This window comes from Aplidium turbinatum, chromosome 15 (genome assembly GCF_918807975.1).
Source record: "Aplidium turbinatum chromosome 15, kaAplTurb1.1, whole genome shotgun sequence".
NCBI lineage: Eukaryota > Metazoa > Chordata > Ascidiacea > Aplousobranchia > Polyclinidae > Aplidium > Aplidium turbinatum.
Window position 1 is genome coordinate 17,416,548 of NC_137486.1, and position 20,357 is coordinate 17,436,904.

General features: G+C 37.8%; 1 protein-coding gene and 1 non-coding gene across 3 annotated transcripts; one reads left to right on the forward strand and one right to left on the reverse strand.

The window, feature by feature from the left end:
• Positions 1 to 17: 17 nt before the first annotated feature.
• LOC145784766 (uncharacterized) lies at positions 18 to 19,628 on the forward strand. 2 transcript variants are annotated; one of them, XM_082596614.1, is made up of 6 exons: positions 18 to 52; positions 328 to 429; positions 14,874 to 15,096; positions 15,400 to 15,504; positions 15,980 to 16,177; positions 18,667 to 19,628. In XM_082596614.1, exons 3-6 carry the CDS (start codon positions 14,905 to 14,907, stop codon positions 19,015 to 19,017), a joined length of 846 nt encoding a protein of 281 aa, XP_082452740.1. In that variant the 5' UTR covers positions 18 to 52; positions 328 to 429; positions 14,874 to 14,904; the 3' UTR covers positions 19,018 to 19,628. The 2 variants fall into 2 exon arrangements, with proteins under 2 accessions (XP_082452740.1, XP_082452741.1); XM_082596615.1 differs by lacking the exons at positions 18 to 52; positions 328 to 429 and having other exon boundaries at positions 14,852 to 15,096.
• Positions 8,351 to 8,456, reverse strand: LOC145784915 (U6 spliceosomal RNA). Its single transcript, XR_014291083.1, has one exon. It is a non-coding gene; the product is annotated as a U6 spliceosomal RNA (small nuclear RNA).
• Positions 19,629 to 20,357: the final 729 nt, after the last annotated feature.

Consider the following 20,357-nt stretch of genomic DNA (forward strand, 5'->3'; position numbering starts at 1 on the left):
TAGCTGATTTTGGAAGACGGGTATTTTGGTAAGCGATTGTGGCGTCAATTTGGTGAGTATCAATGTAACAACTTTTAGAATATTTGCTTGCAATCGACATAACCTAATACTGTAGCCAAAACTGAAACAACTCAAAATATACCTCATCCTAGCAAGTTTTTTTGCAAATTTACATAAAATGTATGTTTCACTTTTTTTGCTTGCCCTCAACCGCATTGCAGTGTTCATTTATTTAATTTTGTATTTTGTTTCCTCTGAGGATGAGCATTGTTTTGATAAGCGAAACGTCAGAAAGCAATACAACAACTTGTATGTTTCTGTTTTTAGTTTCGCATGCGATAAACGTTGCAACTACAGTACTGCTGGAAAAGATAATAATCCTGATGAACAGTTGAACACCCAAACGTAGTGATGGGAAATCGAATCTAGGTGAGCGTGAGAAGTATCATAAAGAATGACAAGAAACCACGTTTGCGTATTCATCCGCTTATTTGAAATGATAAAACTCTTGGGGTTCTAATGTACAACATGCTCTACTCACACTTAAATGATTGTAATAATTATGCTGTGTTTCAATAAATGTAGCGTTACCTACTAAACAGAACAAGTAGGCAAAATCTAACATCAAAAAAATTGTGTAATGGTTTCCTTGCAATTTTTTCAATGACTTGCGATAAAATTAAGGCGAATTTACGCAAAAAAGTAAATAGCCATTCATTCCTTTGATAAACGCAATTAGAAGTTTATTCGTCAGTGACATGACTGCACTTGCTTGGATGTTACCAGTTCTTCTATGTTAGGTTGTGTTTAGCACAACGTGACCTTCATATCATGCATCACATCCAATCTGTTTTGAGCTTTTGTTTTGATAGCGAGTAGTATTGAAAATGCTGTTTCACTTTTGTACTGCTGCTTTTTATTCTGGTGTTCATTTCAGTTTTATTTAGTTTGCAACCTAGCTGCGTTTCAACAGAATAAATTTAGTAGAGCCAAATTTAAATTGAAGATTTGTGTTTGGTTTCACCACACCCCTACAACTTTCATGGGTGCGCCCTTGCTTCAGAAGCGTGTGATTTGCAGTTGTTTGTTAGTTACATTTGCCTTAGTAGCCTACCGCAACTCCGTATTGCAGAGGGACCAATCAAAGAGGGTTAGGCTGTTCAGCCTCGTTGCATCCTTAAATTAGGCTTGCGACTTTCACAAAGGTTTTCAAAGTTTTTATAATTCAGCTCATGCTGTTGTGCTCTAAATATTTTTGATACATTCACAATAGATCACGAGATTGACATGCCTACTGATTTTCCAGGATAATCTATAAATTATAAACTTTTGTTTTCTAAATTTGGGGGTTCCACTCGAACATAGTTTTAAAAAAGCTGAAAAACAATAACCGAAACTTGTTCCTGAGGTGCGTTGTGGTGAGATTTCACCGCTTGATCGTACGGAAAAGAAACTGGTTCGAAAACAAAGCTCGTATTTAATATGCTTTGTTCTAATTTTGTAAGTTCGCCAACTCTAAAACCTTTCTTTCAACCCAGCATAGCTTTCTTGATTGCACGATCAAGACAATTTTCAGAATTTTTTTCTGTTTCAATGTCACATTGAAGTAAAAAACTCGAAAATAAAAGAATTTTGAACTGGAAGTATCAATAGTTGTTTTGTCATCTACGAATTTTTACCACAAAACTTTTTGTACTGCAAAGTAAGTTGCCCGAGCACGCTCAGTCCAAACACTATTGATATGTTTCCCTTCCTACTAGCATTCAAGCACGATTCCATACGATAATTAGCCTACAGTCAAATTTTAAGTTATGGGGAATAGCTTTAGTTTCATACCTTCCATTTTGTGGATAGTTTTTTAAAAAAAGATCCTTGGTCTGTTCCGAGGTCGGTTTTTTTTTATTGCGCAACAGAACTGCTGAACTGGTAAAGTTTCTTTGAGCGGCAAGTTGTAAATTTTGAACAAAGATTCGATTCTAATTTTTACCGTTTTTTTTATTTTTTGTCTCAACCAAATAAGTACGTGCCTTACCATAGTGACGTGGCAACCAGACAGCTCAAATGGGGCGAAGACAATGTTTAGAAAGACGTTTCTTCAAAGGCCAAAAAAGTACCAAGAAAAGTTCATCAAAACGTCAAAAACATCATTTTTTGAGATCCAAATGCTTTCCATTATGGGAAGCTACATTCCTGCGATTTACCATGTTAGGAGCAAATGTCGTCAAGCCTCCGAGTGCTTTATCAGTGTGTTTCACCAAACGCACACACAAACATTTTCGCGAGACACTCAATTCAATGCGTAGACCTCATCGTCGGACCCGATAGTTGTTGGCTGTGAAGAATTTATCAGCTCTGAAATAGGAAAGTATTTCTAGTTTTGTATCAATGAAATGAGAGAGACTCTTTTCATAAAATGTTGTTACAAGATCTACAGTGACTTTTCAAAAGCTAACAAAAGGATTCACCCTTTTTCTATTTCAACTTTTCACCATCTCAATGCGAAACCATAATTTTTAAATTGAGTTTAACAGAAATTACGTTAACAGAGATAAACGAAAAAGAGGAAGCAAAAACAACAAAATTAACTATGCTTTCTATGCATTGTTTGGTGCTGGAGCAAGGCTATAAAGAATAAAATAATTTGTTGGTCAGTTTGCACAAGCAAAGCTCTATTTTACGCTCTGGTGAATTTATACAACAAATCAAGGAGAAAAACAGTGAAAGTTTGCATAAGTTTTCCAGCAAGCAATATTCGTCACTTCTACATTGATTCAACGTCTGGGGGAGAGACGTTAAATCAATGTAAAATGACCGACTTTGCTGTCTGGGTTAATAACGCAGGACGTTAATAACGCACTTGCAAAATCCGTACTGAAAAAACAAACTATTTTTTACCAATGTGCCTACAACAGTGCCTTAAGAAATTTTAAAGTTATTTCGGTTCTTTTCTATTGAATATATTACTTTCAACGTTCTTACGCTGTTACAAAAAATCGATAAATTAATCGTAGTATCGCAGTGTGTAAGTAGAACAAAAATACATTGACTTCTGGTGCAATATTTCCCACATTTTTTTTTACTTGTTATCTCAATGTAGATCTTCAAAAATGTCTTTATCAATCGCTTTGCATAAGGCCTACTGATAGCCTTATTCTTGTCAAATCGTAGTATTTCAAAGATGCCAGGAGTGCACTTTTTAGAGTTAGACGATACTCAACAAGAGCAATTGCCTCGTTACTGGGAAATTGCAACTTCTCTTAAGCATTTTGTTCTACGTGTTGCGCTGTAAATGGACTTACAGTAGCGTTGATGGGGGTTCACAGGGGGAACTTATTCGAGAATTTGAAAAAAGGCCTATATAGTTTTTGGTATAAGCAAATTTGTATCACACCTATCTTATTCCTAAAGCATCTTCCGCTTTTTGACGAATAACTACCACTTTTCTGGAAGGTTATTAACATTTTCCATTCTCAAAAAGTCAATTTCTTGCTTTTTGTTTAGCAGTGTTCTGTTTCACGAAATGTCGTTAGATGGATATTCCAAAGTAGAATCTCAACGGTCTGTGGAAAAGACCTATTGACTTGCTGCAAATAAATATCAATAATACTTTGACAAGAAAGTTTTTCGCTTTAATAAACTGTTTGGCTTTGATATACGAGGTGGTTCATCATGCTCTGATGATTTCACGTGATTTAACTGGTCAAATGTTTTAGGCAGACTGTGTGTCTTGTTGAACCAAAAGACTTTTCTTCTCGTACTGAAATTTATAGAACATCTACCTCCAAGAGAGGATTGTCTCACGCCAAATTGTTGAGAAAGGTTAAAGTTGTAAAAACAAAACTTCTCAAGATTTGATTCATCGTCTCAAAGTTGAAACAGTTAAACCTCAGATGTCTTAACGTAGGTATAATTAATGATTTTATTACAGAGGCAGGCGTTGAGATATCTGAGTTAGTTTGGTGTGACGTGTGATGTGCACGTTTTCATTGATGTTGACCACTAGACCAAAGTTCGGGTCACTTCCAGCTGCCTAATGAAGTCACTAAAACTCACAAATCTTAAGTATTCATTGTATTTAAAGTTCAGACACCCATTGAGAAAGGTCTTACGATGTGTGATCTACACGTGTAATGCACAGTTGTGACTTTCATGCCAACGTCATCAGCGTCGCTAGCCACATTCGTCTGACAATTTCGCATTAAATGGACAAGTCTTTTTGTGTAAATTCATACCCATGAACAAATTATTTGGAGACGTGGATTGGCCTAACACACAGCGTTAAATATACTAATGGGATCACTCAGTGACTATAAACGTCGAATGGGCCACGGACCACGGTATGCAATTTTACGAAAGTAAACACGGAAGGGAAGTGCCAGATAATCGGTCACGACCGTCCACAGTTGCGTCTCAGGCCATGGAGTGGACTGGTTGTGTAGGAACTTACTATCACCCAAGTTTCAGTAAAAACGATGTTTTGTTCTATCCCATTGCGACAACAAGCAATACACCACGACAACAGATGCAACATAACAGGAAGCAGAGAAGAAATATAAAGTCAACGAATCAGCTGCTCTCGCTATTTTGGCATGTCATCAATGTCTTGCGGAGACCAGAGTTGCCAGGTAATCTTGGAAGGTCTCAGACAGTATTAGTCTGAAATTCGGACATTTTAAGATGAATAATAAAAAACAGTTTAATTATGGTCCAGAACTTCATTGACGTCACAGGAAATTAAACATTGGCACAAATTGGAGTCCGAAGGATTTGATGGCCGTTGGAAACGGCATATGAAATTAGACTAATTTATCGTTTTTGTCCCAATTTTAGGCCACTTGACAACCGTGGCGGACATACAGCCACGTGCTCTGGAGTGGTGTCGGACCGACGTCCTTTCGAATATTGCGCAGATGTGTTCACCACGCGCCGACACAAAGAAGATATTGCAAAGCCTAACAATGCAACAATGATCTCAAAATATTTTTAATTTACAATGAAATATGCGTTTAGCGGCAGTGGCGCTGCCACACTCGAGGGGATGCTCAAGATTAAAAACTTTTTGATTGTCGTCTGCATAGCCGAGTGGTGAGAGCCCTTGATTTCGGCAATCGAATGGGCGCCGGTTCGACACCGCTCAAGAGCATGCGGCTGTGTCTTTGGCAGGACACTTAAAGGCATGCCTGAAGGTGGACACGAAGATTGGCTTCCTTGCCTTCCCGTCCACTTAATCTAAATCTTCAACCACTAGGTGTAAGCCTAAAAAAACTTTTTGACTGTGACGTGTAATAAACATTTACTTGTATTCCATAGTAAACAATAATAAACAATAGTAAACAATAAGCCTTTTAATTAAGAAATGTTGTCAATTTAACAATAGCCTGCTATCCAAGACAATATTGTTGGAACGCTTCTTCAATGCGGAAGTTTCTTTGTATGATATTTGTTGCATGAAAAAAACACACACAAGAGTAGCCTATAATAGTCTACTACTAATAGTATAATAGTTTATGTAAAGTGCTGGTATTGTGCTATATGTGTTAATGTTCTTAATTTTGGGTCTTTTGTTTAAATGTTTGGGTGGCAGCTGACTTTGGTGACCTTTTGGTCTTTCGCTGCCATCCTTGTTGTGCGAATTATTTGTGTTTATTGTGTTTTTGTATATTGTTGCTTTTTTTTCTTTCTTTTTCGCCAACAAAACAAAATAAACGAAACTGAACTGAACTACTGCAGTGAATATTAGTATTTATGCTACAAGTAGCGTGCAAGACCAGTTAAGAATTTTTTAATCCCTGAGGGTGTGCTTTTGACCATAATTTAGTTTAAAGCATGAAATTAAATCGCTTGTGTGAGATATACAGTTTACATAATTTAATCAATTGTAAAACAAAAAGATCTCTGTTTCAATTAGGTTTAACCTTTGAAACCTCATTGACAGTGACATGTTGATTGTTTGCTGCTTAGTCATTTGCCGATAAGCTGCGGCACAAAATGAAAGCATTTTGTTACCACACGCTGGACTCTGTTTTGTGCTGCGAAAACGTCTTGCAGGTGGGTTAAATGTGGTGTCACAGTTCTCAGCTTTCTTAAAAAAAATCATTAGCGGCAAAGCTCTCTAAGCGTTGTTTGTTACTAAACACCAATCAATGGTTAGTGGCCCAGAAATGACACTTTGTCAGGACTGTCTCAACGGTGTCACTTAGTGAATTTCTTAGTTTACTTTGGGTGGTCTCAGCCAGAACAAATGGTTCTGAAATCCGTGAGACCTTAGGCCAGCCTTAGGCACGCTCCATTAGAATTTTTTTCACATTGACCTCTATAATCTTCCCAACAACAATTTTCAAACTTGTGGGAAATATTTTACATTGCACGGACAGGGCAACTACCTCTGCTGGAAAAAAACTGTAGATTTTGTGTTAATTTCAAGCATGAATACGTTGAAAAAATGGAAAAACATCGGCTTTAAATGTCTGCGCTAGCGGCAAACTACAAAAGCCCCAATTTGCTGCAGTGTTGTCACAACAAAATATGCAAAACTATTCTAAAAATTTAAGAAGAAAAAAGAGTGTGAATATGTTGGTAAAATAAAAAAAGATTGAAAAACATGACTTACTGCTGAATCATGCGTCGATTTACTTTGCAAACGGAGGGCTAATGCAACAGTTTTATAAACCCATAGCTACTGGCCACTGCTTCCTTCATGAAATGTTTCACAATGTTATGGAAGTAAATAGGCTAAGAAATGTATTGAAAACAATCAAATATATTCTTAGCCTATTTTTGTTTTTCTATTTGACAAGAAGTGTTGGTTGGGAAATCTTACGCAGAGCAAATAGTTGTTTTTAAATTTTATTCTGGCGATCCATTGAAACGTTGAATGTGTGTGGTGTGTGCAACTGATTGCAGATCAGTGGCCGCGCTTGCGAGCTATGGTATTTCTTTCAATAAGATATGAAAAACGACTATAATGATGATATGTGTAAGTTATGCTTCAAAAACAACTTTCAGTGCCATTTTTTGGTGAAAATTGTTAACAAACTTTCGTTGACGAAAAAAGATCATGATATTGTCAACACTTTGCACTATTGACTGAGTAAAAACGACATTTAGTTTTTAGGCAAGCATAATTTTTGAATCGGTTGTGTCATGGCTTGTGACAAGCTGTTGACAAACCACATGAAAAAGCAAAGAACTGGACGATGCAAAAAACAACATAACAAAAGTCATCTTGGAATGTCAGTGGTTTGTTTTTAGTATCTACCTCAAAGGTTACTTGATTGGTGTCCACTTTTCTAATCAACTCTAGATCGGATTGTAGGCTACAAGTATAGGCTACAAGACGCAAAATTGTTACGAACGGTACTGTACATGTTTTTGTATTGCATGAAAAGTTGTTCTCATCAATCCTTAATATCTTTCTTAAACAAACAAGCCTGTTTGATAAAAGTGGCGCCACAGTTGAAAAAACACTGGTTGTATAAACATACAAAAATGTGATATACACAACAAATTTTTGGTGCTACTTTTTACAAATGAATTGACATGAAATTGCCAATAGCTTGGTCAAAAGCTGTATGCAAATTTTAAAAATTATCGTTTTATCTTTTCAAGCGACTGCAAGGCAAAATTGTAGGATTTGGACAAAATGCTTTTGCTTGTTTCCCTGTCAAAAGTCAAATCTAACATGATTTGCAAGCACCACTGCACTGATTGCTTACGGTTTCCCTCGAAGCGAACAATGTTGGCCTCCAAGTCCAGAACAAAAACTAACAATTTTCTTGTTTTTGCCTACTTAGTAGAACGAACCGTGTAAAACAGGGGTCACCAAATGGCGGCCCGCGGGCCGCATGCGGCCCGTCACGCTGCATCGCTGCGGCCCGCGGAAGGTATCAGCGTACAAGTATAACAAAAAATACTTTTCTTGAGGAGTTAATGAGCACGAAGGCAAAAAATACTTTCCGGGAAGCATATTTTCGCTTTGCATACGATTCCACCGACCGACCAATCAGATTATAGTTTTAGGTGGGGGTTGCTTAAAGTTATTCTAATGCGATGTCCAGCCACACTGTCCCAGTGGTTGATTAAAACGTTTCTTTTCGAATTTCGAAATTGTCTGTGAGCATAGAGTTGCTTATTTTAAGTTTGCAAATGTCATGTAAACACTAGTGTGCGTTTCACCGTTATTGTGTTTCATGAGCAGTATTCCCTGTATGCAAGTTTTTGTTGGCAAAATAGGTCGGTGTGCCAACTCAATTTATAATAAATTGGCAAAATATTATATATAGATTTAAAGACTTTTTCTGATTGTATTATGAAAATATTTAGCTTAGTACTGCAAAACGTTTTTTTTTAAAGAAATATGGAACGTTTCACGATTTTGCGTGTCACCCTTGCGCGGGGCCATGCTAATCTTCTCTGTATCGTTCCAATTTTAGTATATGTTCTGCCGAAGCAAGTACTGCAAAATGTTGTTAATCAACAATTCTTGCCATGCTGATAAGCACCGTAAGTGAGAGTTGTCAATAATAAAATAAAGGCGGTTTTATTGACTCTCACAAAAAGGATGAAAAACCAACTCATTGCTTTTTTAGAGGGAAGACTGTTCATGAATTACGATAAAATTACGTTTTTTTGGTGATTTCCACAAGCGTTTGTTTCATGGTACCTGGTTTCTTTTTCCCTGTTATTGGAGCCTATTTTTCACTGATATGTTTGCAGGTCACTTATGTTGCCTGTATTGCGATGTGTCAAACATTTCCTTTTTCACTGAAAGTCTGAAACTGTTAATTGCAAGATATCATTTGTGAAGCGAAGTAACAACACCACTCTTGCTTGGCGATGAATATTCTGATGAAACCGCTCGCCTCGCTATAAGTGCACAAAACAAGTGGCCTCGTTTATTAGGCATTGTTAAAAAAGTCAAAAGTGTTGTAAAAGGAGCTTGGCCTGGCAGTAGCGTTGTTCGATTAATTTTGTTGCTGCGGTATTCGAACATAAGTATGAACAACATGTAACGCTGGATACTGGGTACAAAATGCGTTCTTTTCTAGCATAAGAGTCAACCTACCTATCATTTTATTAGTGCGGCCCGCCACAGCTCTCCTTAGTGCCAAAGTGGCCCGCATGCAAAAAAGGTTGGTGACCCCTAGTGTAAAACATTGCATGCCATTCTATTCCCAGGTTTTCACCAGTAAGCCTACAACATCGTGACGTGTCCAATCCGCAGGGCTCATAATTATTGAGTGGTTTTGCCACCCATATGCAGTGTTCTCAGGAAATGCTTACTCAAATAGAACTTATTTTGGTTGTTGAACTGCTGCTTTTCATTAATAGAATATGTGTGATATTTTTACAGTAGAAAACGGGTTCATGCAACTCCGGCTGGAGTAAGAAATTCGTATTAAAAAAACTACAACAAGCTATGCCCTGGCCCCAGTGGTGGATTCTGGAAAGGGGCACTTGGTCATGTCCCTTTCTCCACAAAAAAACAAACAAAAACATGTAAAACAAGCACAAAATACGCAAAAAGCAACCAAAACAAAGTGAAATTTGGCATTTTTTTAGGTGCAAGTCCTCCATACTCTCTGTCAACCTTTTCACTGTGTTTGGTTCTCAATACTTACATTGTTCATTTTGTTTGAAATTTTTGCATGGTTTAAACATTGGTGTTTCTCAAAAATTTGTTTCTAAATCCGCTCCAGCCTGGCCCCCAACCCAATAACGTGATTGATTTGGTGAGCAATTACAAACACTTCTAAAAAGATCATGGATGCATTAGGGGTAAGTAGGGCACGTTTTAGGTGAAACGGCGGCGGCTGGAAGTGATTTTTTATGGTCAAATTACAACGAAGTGACAGTGATGCAATAAGAAACCTTTTAACTAAGTTATTTTACTTTTATGGACATTGTGTAACACCGGTGAGCATTGGTTAGCAAGAGTAACGTAAAAAGACATTTAATGAAAATTAATGACTGTTTTCCTTCCTAATAAAGACTTCGTCCCTCACTAACACTATTCCATGCGGAACCACTTTTTCTTATGTGAGAAAATTCTCCGTTTTTGTTCAGAATTAAGTTGTTGATTTTTTGGCTTGGAAATGGTGTGAGTAAATACCGACATTAAAACTGCGAGACACTTTGTTTTATAGACCCAGGTTTTTTACAAAACAATCAAAACCTTGACGACAAATCGTGATCTAAGCATTCGGATGATCTTTATGTTGTCCCATGGCAAAAAGCTGTCAAGAAATTGGACAATTCTAAATGCTTGAGTGATCGGAGATCGTTCACCTGATGGATTGAACATGATTGATTGGATTGTGCACCGGCCACCTATCTTGAGTGATGTGTCATCTGTTGCGTCAGGGAAATTTACAAGGTGCAAATTGAGCCAATACAAACAGATCTGCCGGCTTTATGATGACCCTTGTAGACGTTTCGTTTTCAAATAGCAACTCTCACATCACTAATGAATTATTTGTGACGTCACAACTTATGAGTTTTGTTTTGGTAGACAGTGATTGTTGTTAGTTGTAATGTTTAGAGATGAGAAAGTGTTTCATTTTGGTTTTTCCTAGACAGTAAAACCCGTCATTTTCAAACGTCTACAGACGTTGAATCAATATGAAAATGACAGATTTTACTGTCTGGGCTACCCACGCCTGAAGTTTTCTTTCGCTTTCCGTAAACAATATGCAAGGAAGTAATTATAGTGACGTAACATTGACTTCACTCTTTCTTTCTCATGTCCATCTGCGCACTGCCTTTCGTCAGAATCTTTTTGATGCCACAATATATCAACAACAAAAGTTGAAGCTGTCTAAGCCCACTGTTACAACTAAGGGTGGTACAATTAAGCTTGAAAAAGAAAATGTTTTGTCTTGAAATTACAAAACAAGAAATTGCTGTTCGTTTCAAATAAATCACAACGATAGGTACAGTTTGAAATTTTTTTCTCTGAAGCAGCCAGATTTATATTTCGAAGACGAAACTTCTTGAAAAGGTCAACAAATGTAAAGCGACGATAGGATAGCGCAATTGGTCAGCTGTGACCAAACTGTTGCTGCAATTCTGCAAGTGCCGACTTTGAAAAATGACCATGTCAAAACTGACAAGCATGAAATTTTGTCTTTCTCAATTTTAAAATTCAACTATGATAGACTGATGTTATGATTTGTTTTTGTCCCTTTGCAAATCTTAGGTTTTGCTGCACGATTGTATATCAGTGGAATATCATACTTATGGTGCAAGCACAAAAATGTTTCAAATTTAACGTAAATCTCACGTAAATCTCACTGTTTTACGTGAGAAAACGCAAGAACTTCATTCTTGACACTTCAGATTAATGAGGGTATCGTCATTTCGGTAAACAACTTGTCTTTTTCCAAGGCTTGGGAGTGTTTTTGACTGCAAAGTTTTTTGTTTGTTTGTTTGTCTGTTTATTTTTATCCTGCATTGCGGGAAAGCGGACTTGAGCGCTATGCATCGGTGTACGGCTGTACGCCTTCCGACATACATCTGACCCAGGCGCGGATCTAAGAGTTTTTTTTGGGGTGGCCCAGAAAATTTGAAAATGAATTAAAAAGAAAGAATAAGATAAAACAGATATGAACAATCAGCGGTGTAGCCAGGAATTTGGGGGGTTCTGACGGCGTGCTCGCCAAAGGCGACACCCAGAGGCGGGGGGTCTGGGGGGCCACCCCCAGAAAATTTTAAAAAATAACTTTGAATTTGGTGCATTTTGAGAGCATTTTCAACAAAAATATGGGTATAAATATTCCTGTAAAATGGTGCTGTCCGGTGGTATAGCAAAAGGATAAGATCATGTTTTCTTCGGCATTTTTTCGATAATAAAGCTAAGTCTCTATGTTTTCCTGTTGCTAATTCCTGGCTGAGATATTTGAATGTTTGGTATTGGCAAAACTCGCTCTTTTAATGCAGTTTCGCTTAAAATTTGGCAAACTTTGTTTTAGAGACAAAGAGACTGAAAGCATCATTCTCAATATCGTGACGTCACACGCGTGCCAAAGGGGGTTGTAGCCCCCAACCCCCTCCCCCCACCTTGGCTACGCCACTATGAACAATGATACTACGACATATACGATATGCTATAAAATAGACATTAAAACAGCCATGTTCATCAATAAATTTTGCTGGAGTAAAAATTGCTAAGCATGCAAAGTAAACTTGAAATCTGGTTTAAAGCCCTGTATGCAGTGTCCAGCATGACCAATTGGATATTTGTATGTTTGCAGACATATAGCCTACGATAATTGATTGAAATTATGATGAAGACTAAAACTATAAAACAATTCAGGTTTCAGATTGTTTCAACTGACGTCATTTGGCTCAGCGTTGGTTTCAGCTGAGCCAGCTCCAACAAATGTTGCTATTAAAATGTATAATCGATGGATAATTTCAACCTTAATAATAACAAAAAATAATTCCCCTCCCTTACGGGATAAGTTAAGTCCGCTGTGGGACTAATACCAGCTGTTTAGAAGCATATCAAACCATTCAACAATTTCTCACAAAATTTCGGGAGGGGCCCGGGCCCCTTGGCCCCCCCCCCATAGATCCGCGCCTGACCTGACGCACGCTGCAGCCGACGGCAATGTCTGTTTCCGATTGTCTACTCTACTTATGACTTAAACTTGGTACTACCCATTACTCGAAATCGATCACTGGGCAGAGGCAATTATCGTAAAGTTTCTTGCCCAGAGAAATAACAGCAATTGCGGGTGGCTGGAGTCGAACATGCAGGCTCTCGACTGCGAGCCCAACGCGGAATTCTCCTTCGTTTGTGCCATCTTTTTGTAGCTTTGAAAGTGACAACATAGTCACTAGAAGACGCTGCAGTATTTACATTTCAATTTCGTGTGATTTGTTTCTGAAACTGGAATATATAAAATAGATTGAAACGTGCTAAAAATGAAAGCATCAGCAACACAATGCCTTTTTTTACATACCACTATTGACTACCCTTGAATCTTTGACTTGTACGTCGTTTGCGCCGTTTTTACTTTTCGTTATTTTCTAAAAATTGTCTGAAAATGCACTAATGAATTTTATCATGATGGCAAAAACAGTGCATGGCCTACACATTGTGTAAACCGTTTTTCAATTTCGCACCAAAAGTTTGCTGCTTCATTTGGCCAAACGATGTACAAGGTCTTGGTTAAGCAATAAGCAATACAGAGCCATTTGAACATTAATTATTTTATTTTTGTGATGAAATAAGATTCCACAAACTTTATCATTAAAAGTTCTAAAATTAGAACCGTGTAAAATGTACAGGTTTTGATAGCTTTACAGTTTGTCAATGCCATGATAAGCTTAGAGTTGTACCAAAGATACAGGTAATTTTTAAGAAAATTATGTTATTTTTAAAAGCTTAAGCCGTAGTTCACACCAGTAATGCACAATTGCAGCATTACAGTGCACAAACTTTCAAAGAGAAAAATGATTCACAGATCACGGACACGCTTGTTTGCACTGGGAAATACCATAGCTGACGGGATGAAACCCATCTAATTTTTGGGATCCAAAGCGTTTCAAAAGACTCAAAAAATTAAATGAATTCTTTTACGCTCTACCTCCTGCCGCGACAAAAAATAAATAAAAAGTTTTTAACACTTCTGTCTAAGATTACATGAACTCGGCATGTACGGCGAGATGAACACAATAGACATAATGTAAGAAGATACGACTCGTGTTGACTTTGTTTCAGACACTAAAATGAAACAAAAAAAAACACCTCACCATAGCTGGTGAGCTATAAGAAGTCAAAGTAATTTATAAAGAATGAAAAATGGCACGCAAGTTTACAACCTCGAGAATAATAGATAATCTCTGTATTTTAAGTTGTGAAAGCAGTAGAATCAACTCTGCCTTGTAGGTCAGGCAAACTGTTGTGTAAACATATTTCAATTTCATTGCAATTAGAAAGTAACCCGACTTCAGAACCGAGTTGATAACATCCTAGACAAAAAAATCCATAATTTTTACATTGATTCAACGTCTGCGGACGTTAAATTTACGTAAAAATGACGGATTTTGATGTCTGAGATTTTTTTTAGTCAAGCAGACATTAAACTTGACATCACGAATAATGTCGACTAAAATGGAATCATTTTAAATTAGTACTTCCAATGAGTAAAAGTAGGAAAGCTAGAAATTATTATTTAGGCTACTGTTTAAATACCAAACGTCAAAGATACAAAGAAGCTATCAGGCTACTTGATTTTACTTCTGGAAGAGTAAATGATATTCCGTGTACATTCGCTGCATCTTTAGTTTGTTCGAATCAGGTTACTCAGGAAAGATAAGCTGGCTACTGGCTACTATCTCACATAGCATTTTGCTTCAAAGACACTGCACTTCTATGAAAAGCTATGAGACTTGTAGAGAGTATATGCATATGAATGTTTGTCTGAACAACATTTGTTAACATTTCCAAACTAGTTTCAATGTTTGGGGTGCTGTATTGTTGAGCAACCAATGGCTATTGATAGGGGGATTAAACATCATTGTTTTACAACAATAGTGTTATTGTACCAAGCACGATGGTCAATTGTGCTACCAAACCTATGATAGCTCACTGTTGTGGAATTTCAACAACTCATTAGAAATTAATTCGAGTTCACACAGATACGAAATCATTTGAAAAGACTACTTTTAAAGGTACTTTGCGTCTTTTGTTCTAGCAGCTTTTAAGGATTGTTTGCTACAACGCTTGACAAGATCCTTAGGGTGACGATTAAAGTTTATGTCGCACAAAGAAAAGTAGCCTACTAAGTACTAAAAAAAGTGGTCAATTATCTTTTCCTTTATAACACAGGGTCCTAAATACATTCAGATAATTTGTTTTTCATAAGACAAGATCAGATTCTGCATCAAATTCATATCATGGCAAAAGACAAAAAGGTTAAGAAGCCTGTCGTCATATTTTGTGAACTTCGTCGGCCTGCTGATGAAATTATTAACATTTCTTCCCAAAATGGGGCAGAAGGTGTAGTCACAAGAATGCTTCCAAAGTCCCACGTCAGTCACGTGATTCTCAACGCCAACGTTAGTGAAAACAGATTTCTTGACATGAAGGTGAGTCCAAAGCAAGGATCGTACTGAAAATAGGTTGAATAATTCGAGAAATAATAGTAACTTAGTTATATTTATTAATCAAAAATTAGACAACAAACTAGTACAATATTTTTTAACATCACGAAGAAGAATATTAAAACTATTAAAAATCACTCAGTCCAGTCCAGCGTGTAATCAGAATAAACTTGACACTGCTGAAAAAGTCCAATTGACCAAACTCACTAGCATTACCTTTTTAGCCTATCACTGTTGACTGTCAATGTTTACCAACATACAAGATCCTGTGTATCTTTTGTGACTCAGGTATCTACAGAGAACAAAATGCAGAAGAAAAGTATGGACGTTCATGATCACTTCATCAACACGTTTATAAAGCGATTAGAAAGAAAACAACAACGGTGGATTAAAGTAAGCTATTATAGAGTTTCTGATGCAATTCAGCAAATGAAACATCCCATGTCATACGCTTTTTTGAGAAGTTTTGTTTATAACTTCGAGTAACAAATAAGTTATCCTGGCCAACAAAAGCTTCTCTTTTTACATCATTTCTACATCGGGAGATCTTAAAATAATGTCACGTTAATCACGAAATAATGTCAAGTTATTCAAGGCCAACGTTGCCATTCAAACGCCGACAGACGTTGAAACAATTTAAAAAAAACTTTGCTCGCCGTAATGGCCAGCACTTATTCCCAGTGAAATCATGCGGGAACTCGACATCTAAGAAGATGGACACGAAGATTGGCTTCTTGCCTTCCCGTTTACTTAATTTAACTCTTCAACTACCGAGCGGAGGCCTGGATAAGAGTTTAAAACGATCACAATTAAAAAATTGCCCATCCTACAAAAAGATGAACGTCAAATGGTTGAATTTTATTTTCAGGAAGATAACTATGTCAGTAAAAACCTGCAACACACGGTATCAGGTCGACACAAAGGAACTGACACTAAAGCTGTGATTGGGGCTTTGAGTTTACCGACACCACCTTCGCAGCAAGCTGAATACAAAAAAGCATCTTATCCCTATGCGAGCGTCAATCGATTTCCAAAATTCGATCATTCTGAATCAAAAGATCGATCGGTGAGCTATAGCCTACAAAATCGATGTTGCAGCACAAAAAGGCATTTGAGGAAACTTGTGCATGCATTTTAAGCTAAAACCCGACAGCAGAATGGAATTATTAAATTTCGTAAAATATAGCCTACGTTTGCGTCTACCTGGCTGGTCTTTGTGAGATACTGTATAATATTATAGAAATGTAACACCTTACTTTCGGCATTTGAATCAAATTTCTCATTAAAGCAATGGTAACCCACTCCCAGTGTTGTACGCGTCATTGAAATAATTTGACGGCGTCAGCGTCAGCGCGAATTGCCTAAAAACTTTACGGCGTAAAGGACTGCGTAAGCTCTTAAAGAAATTGACGGCGTCAGCGTCAGCGCTAATTTCTAGCGCTATTTTTTGCCAGCGTCTCATAAAACGGAAATATTTCAACCAAGTTCAGGCTAACAATAGCTATAAATAAAGAGCAGGTATAGCCTATTATGTTTTGCCGAATGGATAGGAAACCAAACGAAATTACGAGATATAGCCTATTAAGCACAATCAAGAAACTAAAATGGTCCTGGGCAGGTCATATAGCAAGATATCAGGACAATAGATGGACTAAAAAATTAACAACATGGACACCACGAGAAACCAAAAGAAAGAAAGGAAAACCAAAAGTGAGATGGAGGGACGACATTGACAAACAATGCAATACAACCAATTGGTACCAACTAGCACATAATCGTGTAAATTGGCATGAAAAGAGGAAGGCTTACGCTCTGCAGTGGGCTCTCACAGGCTGAAAATGATGATGATGATGATTATGTTTTGAGACTGTATTGTAATTAGCTGCTCAGCCTATTAGTTATTTCCTTGCAGAAAAACAAGCATTTCAAAACGTTTGTCTGACAATCTGCTGCGTTTGGGACGCATATTCAGGGGCGCCGGAGCGATTTTTGACTGGAAGGGCAGGAGTATGAAAAAAGGGCACTTTTGTTGCTGAAAGGCCAATTTTTTTGTAAGTTTTAAGATAAGATATAGCGATAATGCTCATCTATCAGCTCATTATCGAGTAACGATACAAGTGTCCGCTATACAAAGAACAATGGCACGGAAGGGCATCATGCTATTTTATAATGATGTAATATAACTTACTGTGATGGAGAATTTTGTGTCGTGAATATTATTTTGAGGCAAAAATAGAATATTATAATTAGGCTAAAAGCGAATAGCATAAATTGTTATATTGCAAAGTGTGCAGTAGCTTACATGACCTTAAAAGGGCACCATTGCCCCCTCTTCCCTCCCCATCCACAGAAATTTGAGGGCAGGGGGCATCCGCTTCCCCTGCTCCCCCCCGCTTCCGGCGCCCCTGCGCATATTGTCCTTTCCAAGTGAAAACATGCGTTCCACAGCAGCGCTGGTTGGTATTGGTGTGTTGTATTTCAAAAACAAGTTGAAAACGTTTAGTCGGAAAGGTATCACTGTTCCAAGCGTGCTGTGATAGTTTAGCATGAATAACTCTTTTAACGAGGTCCACTGCACCAACATCGCTCTTTTCAGGGGCATAGAGCTCTTGAAATAAAGTATATTCAACGTCCGCGATGCCATTCATGGATTTTTCGCTTTCTGTCTCTGATCCCTCGTTCTCAATACAAGGGTGATCACCATTTAGCGAACTTCTTCCGCATGTATTCCAGGGAGCCATTCCAACCAACGCCAAAGCCGGTAATTCGGATGAGTCGCACTGGCCAGAATACATTGTGAAACTCTTGTTGTGAAACGAGATTTTCCATGAAAACAAAAAATGACGCTTAGCGCTTGACGCTTAAAATCAGCAAAATAGTTGACGGCGCTATCACTTCCGTCAACTGAAAAATAAATTGACGGCGCTAGCCTCAGCGTCAACAAAAAGTTGACGCCGTCAAATTGACGGCGTCAACGTACAACACTGCCCACTCCTCCTTCCAACTTGGGGTGAGCCTTACAAGAAGACGTACTCTGCAACTAACACGTGTGCTTAAGATTGCCCATGCTTAGTTGAAGTTACGAACCATATATTTTGTGCCAAGAATGTAGACTAAGTATAAAACTATAGCTTAATCTCACTCTTTCAAGGAAAAAAGTAGGTTATTGATTAGTAGGGTCAATCTTCTTGCTGTTTTCCAGTTCCTTTTGTTTTTTTTTGTCTTGGATTAGCCTAAAACTTAGACTTACTTACCAACATACAACTCAGCCAGCAAATCAACGTCTTTGAAAGCTTAAATGTAAACCAAAATAAAATTGTAATCATTTGTGCTGAAAACAACAGATCTGCCGCCTGATAATAATGTTAAAGGCTTTGTTGCATTCAGCCACAATGCTAGCTAACAGTCTATAAAAACGTACGGAGAACACACCACTCATGGAAAGCTAAATTCGATAATTCTCCAAATAGCCTACCAAAACTGTAAGCTCTGAGTGTGGCTTGCATTTGTTCCTCCACGCCTAATTATTTCAACGTGTGAGCATTATTTTTGTAGGATGTTCTTCCTAGAATTCAAACGGTACCAACCGGTAAACTGCGGCAAGTTCAATTAGCTGATAAGCGAGTCAAGTTGCCTCCAAGTCCACACCAGCGAGGCATCAGTTTTGGGGCCACCGGTTATCCAGGAATCGCTTCCCAAAGAGCCGATTCTGCAAGTACAGTGGCTACTCGAATGACAGGAAGCGTTAAAAGAAGATCTCGAGCTCTTAAAAACTATGACAATCGATTCAGTGAACTAATAAACAATCTGTCTCCCGTTGATGCACTTCGTGGTCCTTTGTATCGTCGGCGCCAACTTTCAGCAACAATAACACCAAAAGCAATGTTTGGAATGTCACTTGTGTAGCCATCACTATAAGTTCACTCGCTGTATAAAAACTGCATGAGTTTTTAAGCAAGGATGGAAAATTCAGCTATTGTTAAATAGCTGAATGGAAACAATTAAATTTTGTTTGATCATAATCTGAAAGCGTTTTAATTTTTATTGATTGTTTGAATACGCTCGCAAGTATTGCAACGTTGCGTTTCGTTTCCAGTAACACACAATTCAACTAACAACTTCTATTCCAAGTCAAGGTGCTGTTCCTGAATTGCTCTGTTCAATTGCACATGCTCAGAATTATAGCCTTGTTGTTTTGGTTTGCAATTTTTTAAATGCAAAGGCGCGTGTTTATAATTTGAGCTCGCTGAGAAAGAAATTCACACTAACAATACTTTAAAGGTTTGACTGTTGTGCCGTATGTTACAGCAAACTATTAAAGCCAGCGACAAAAAATCAATTTTTTCTTCTTTAAAATTGCTCTTGTGTGGTTTACAATACAACAGTTTACATGCTTCTATCATAACTTAGACTTGGAGTCTTATGGAAATAAAAAAATCTGTTATGCTAAATATTACATTTTTGAAGAAGGCCTAGTTTGCCTTGTCCACTATTACGTTTGCGATGTAGCCCACCAAACTACGCAGTATACTTATTACAATAAATCGTGCAGCACTTGTGAGAATTTGTTAAGGTTAAGCGATGAGTTTGTAAAGAAATTTTTCGTGAATGGACACGATTCAGAAGTAGGCTGATCTTCATCAGGCGTTACCGTATAATATTCAGGAACTTGTGAGTTATTGCTTTTGAAGGTAAATTACTAGACTTATCAAGACATTGTTTTGCAATGTGGCAGCGACAGCTATACAAATAGTCCTCACTATTAGAAGATCAACATCGATGTTAAACGCGCTTTCCGACACTAATTAAACGGCAGCTAAGTATTCCGAGCACGATCAGGGGCCGTTATGATATGAAACGTTTGGAGGGGGTGTCAGAAACGCCAAGCCATTGACAGCAAACGTCGGGTTAAACAAAAGTAAGGTGATGACGTTATATGAAAATTTGAATAGTCTCTTATGGCAATTGCAAGCAAGCAAAACTCCACAGCCAAGCCAGGCCTTCACGGCAAGGAAAGCTTCTTGAAGCCATCTGCTGCATTATTTTCATTAAGTTATGCGTCGGTGTATGGAGAGGTAAGTCTTCAATAACACTGGCGGCTCGCCAAGTAGGCTACTTCCCACAGCAAAATCCGTCATTTTTGCATTGATTCAACGTCTGGGTTGGTACTAAACACTTAGTTGGACATCAGTATTTGCTTTTTCCTATTTGGTCTTTGGCGAGCCATACAACACCGCCCACTGCTG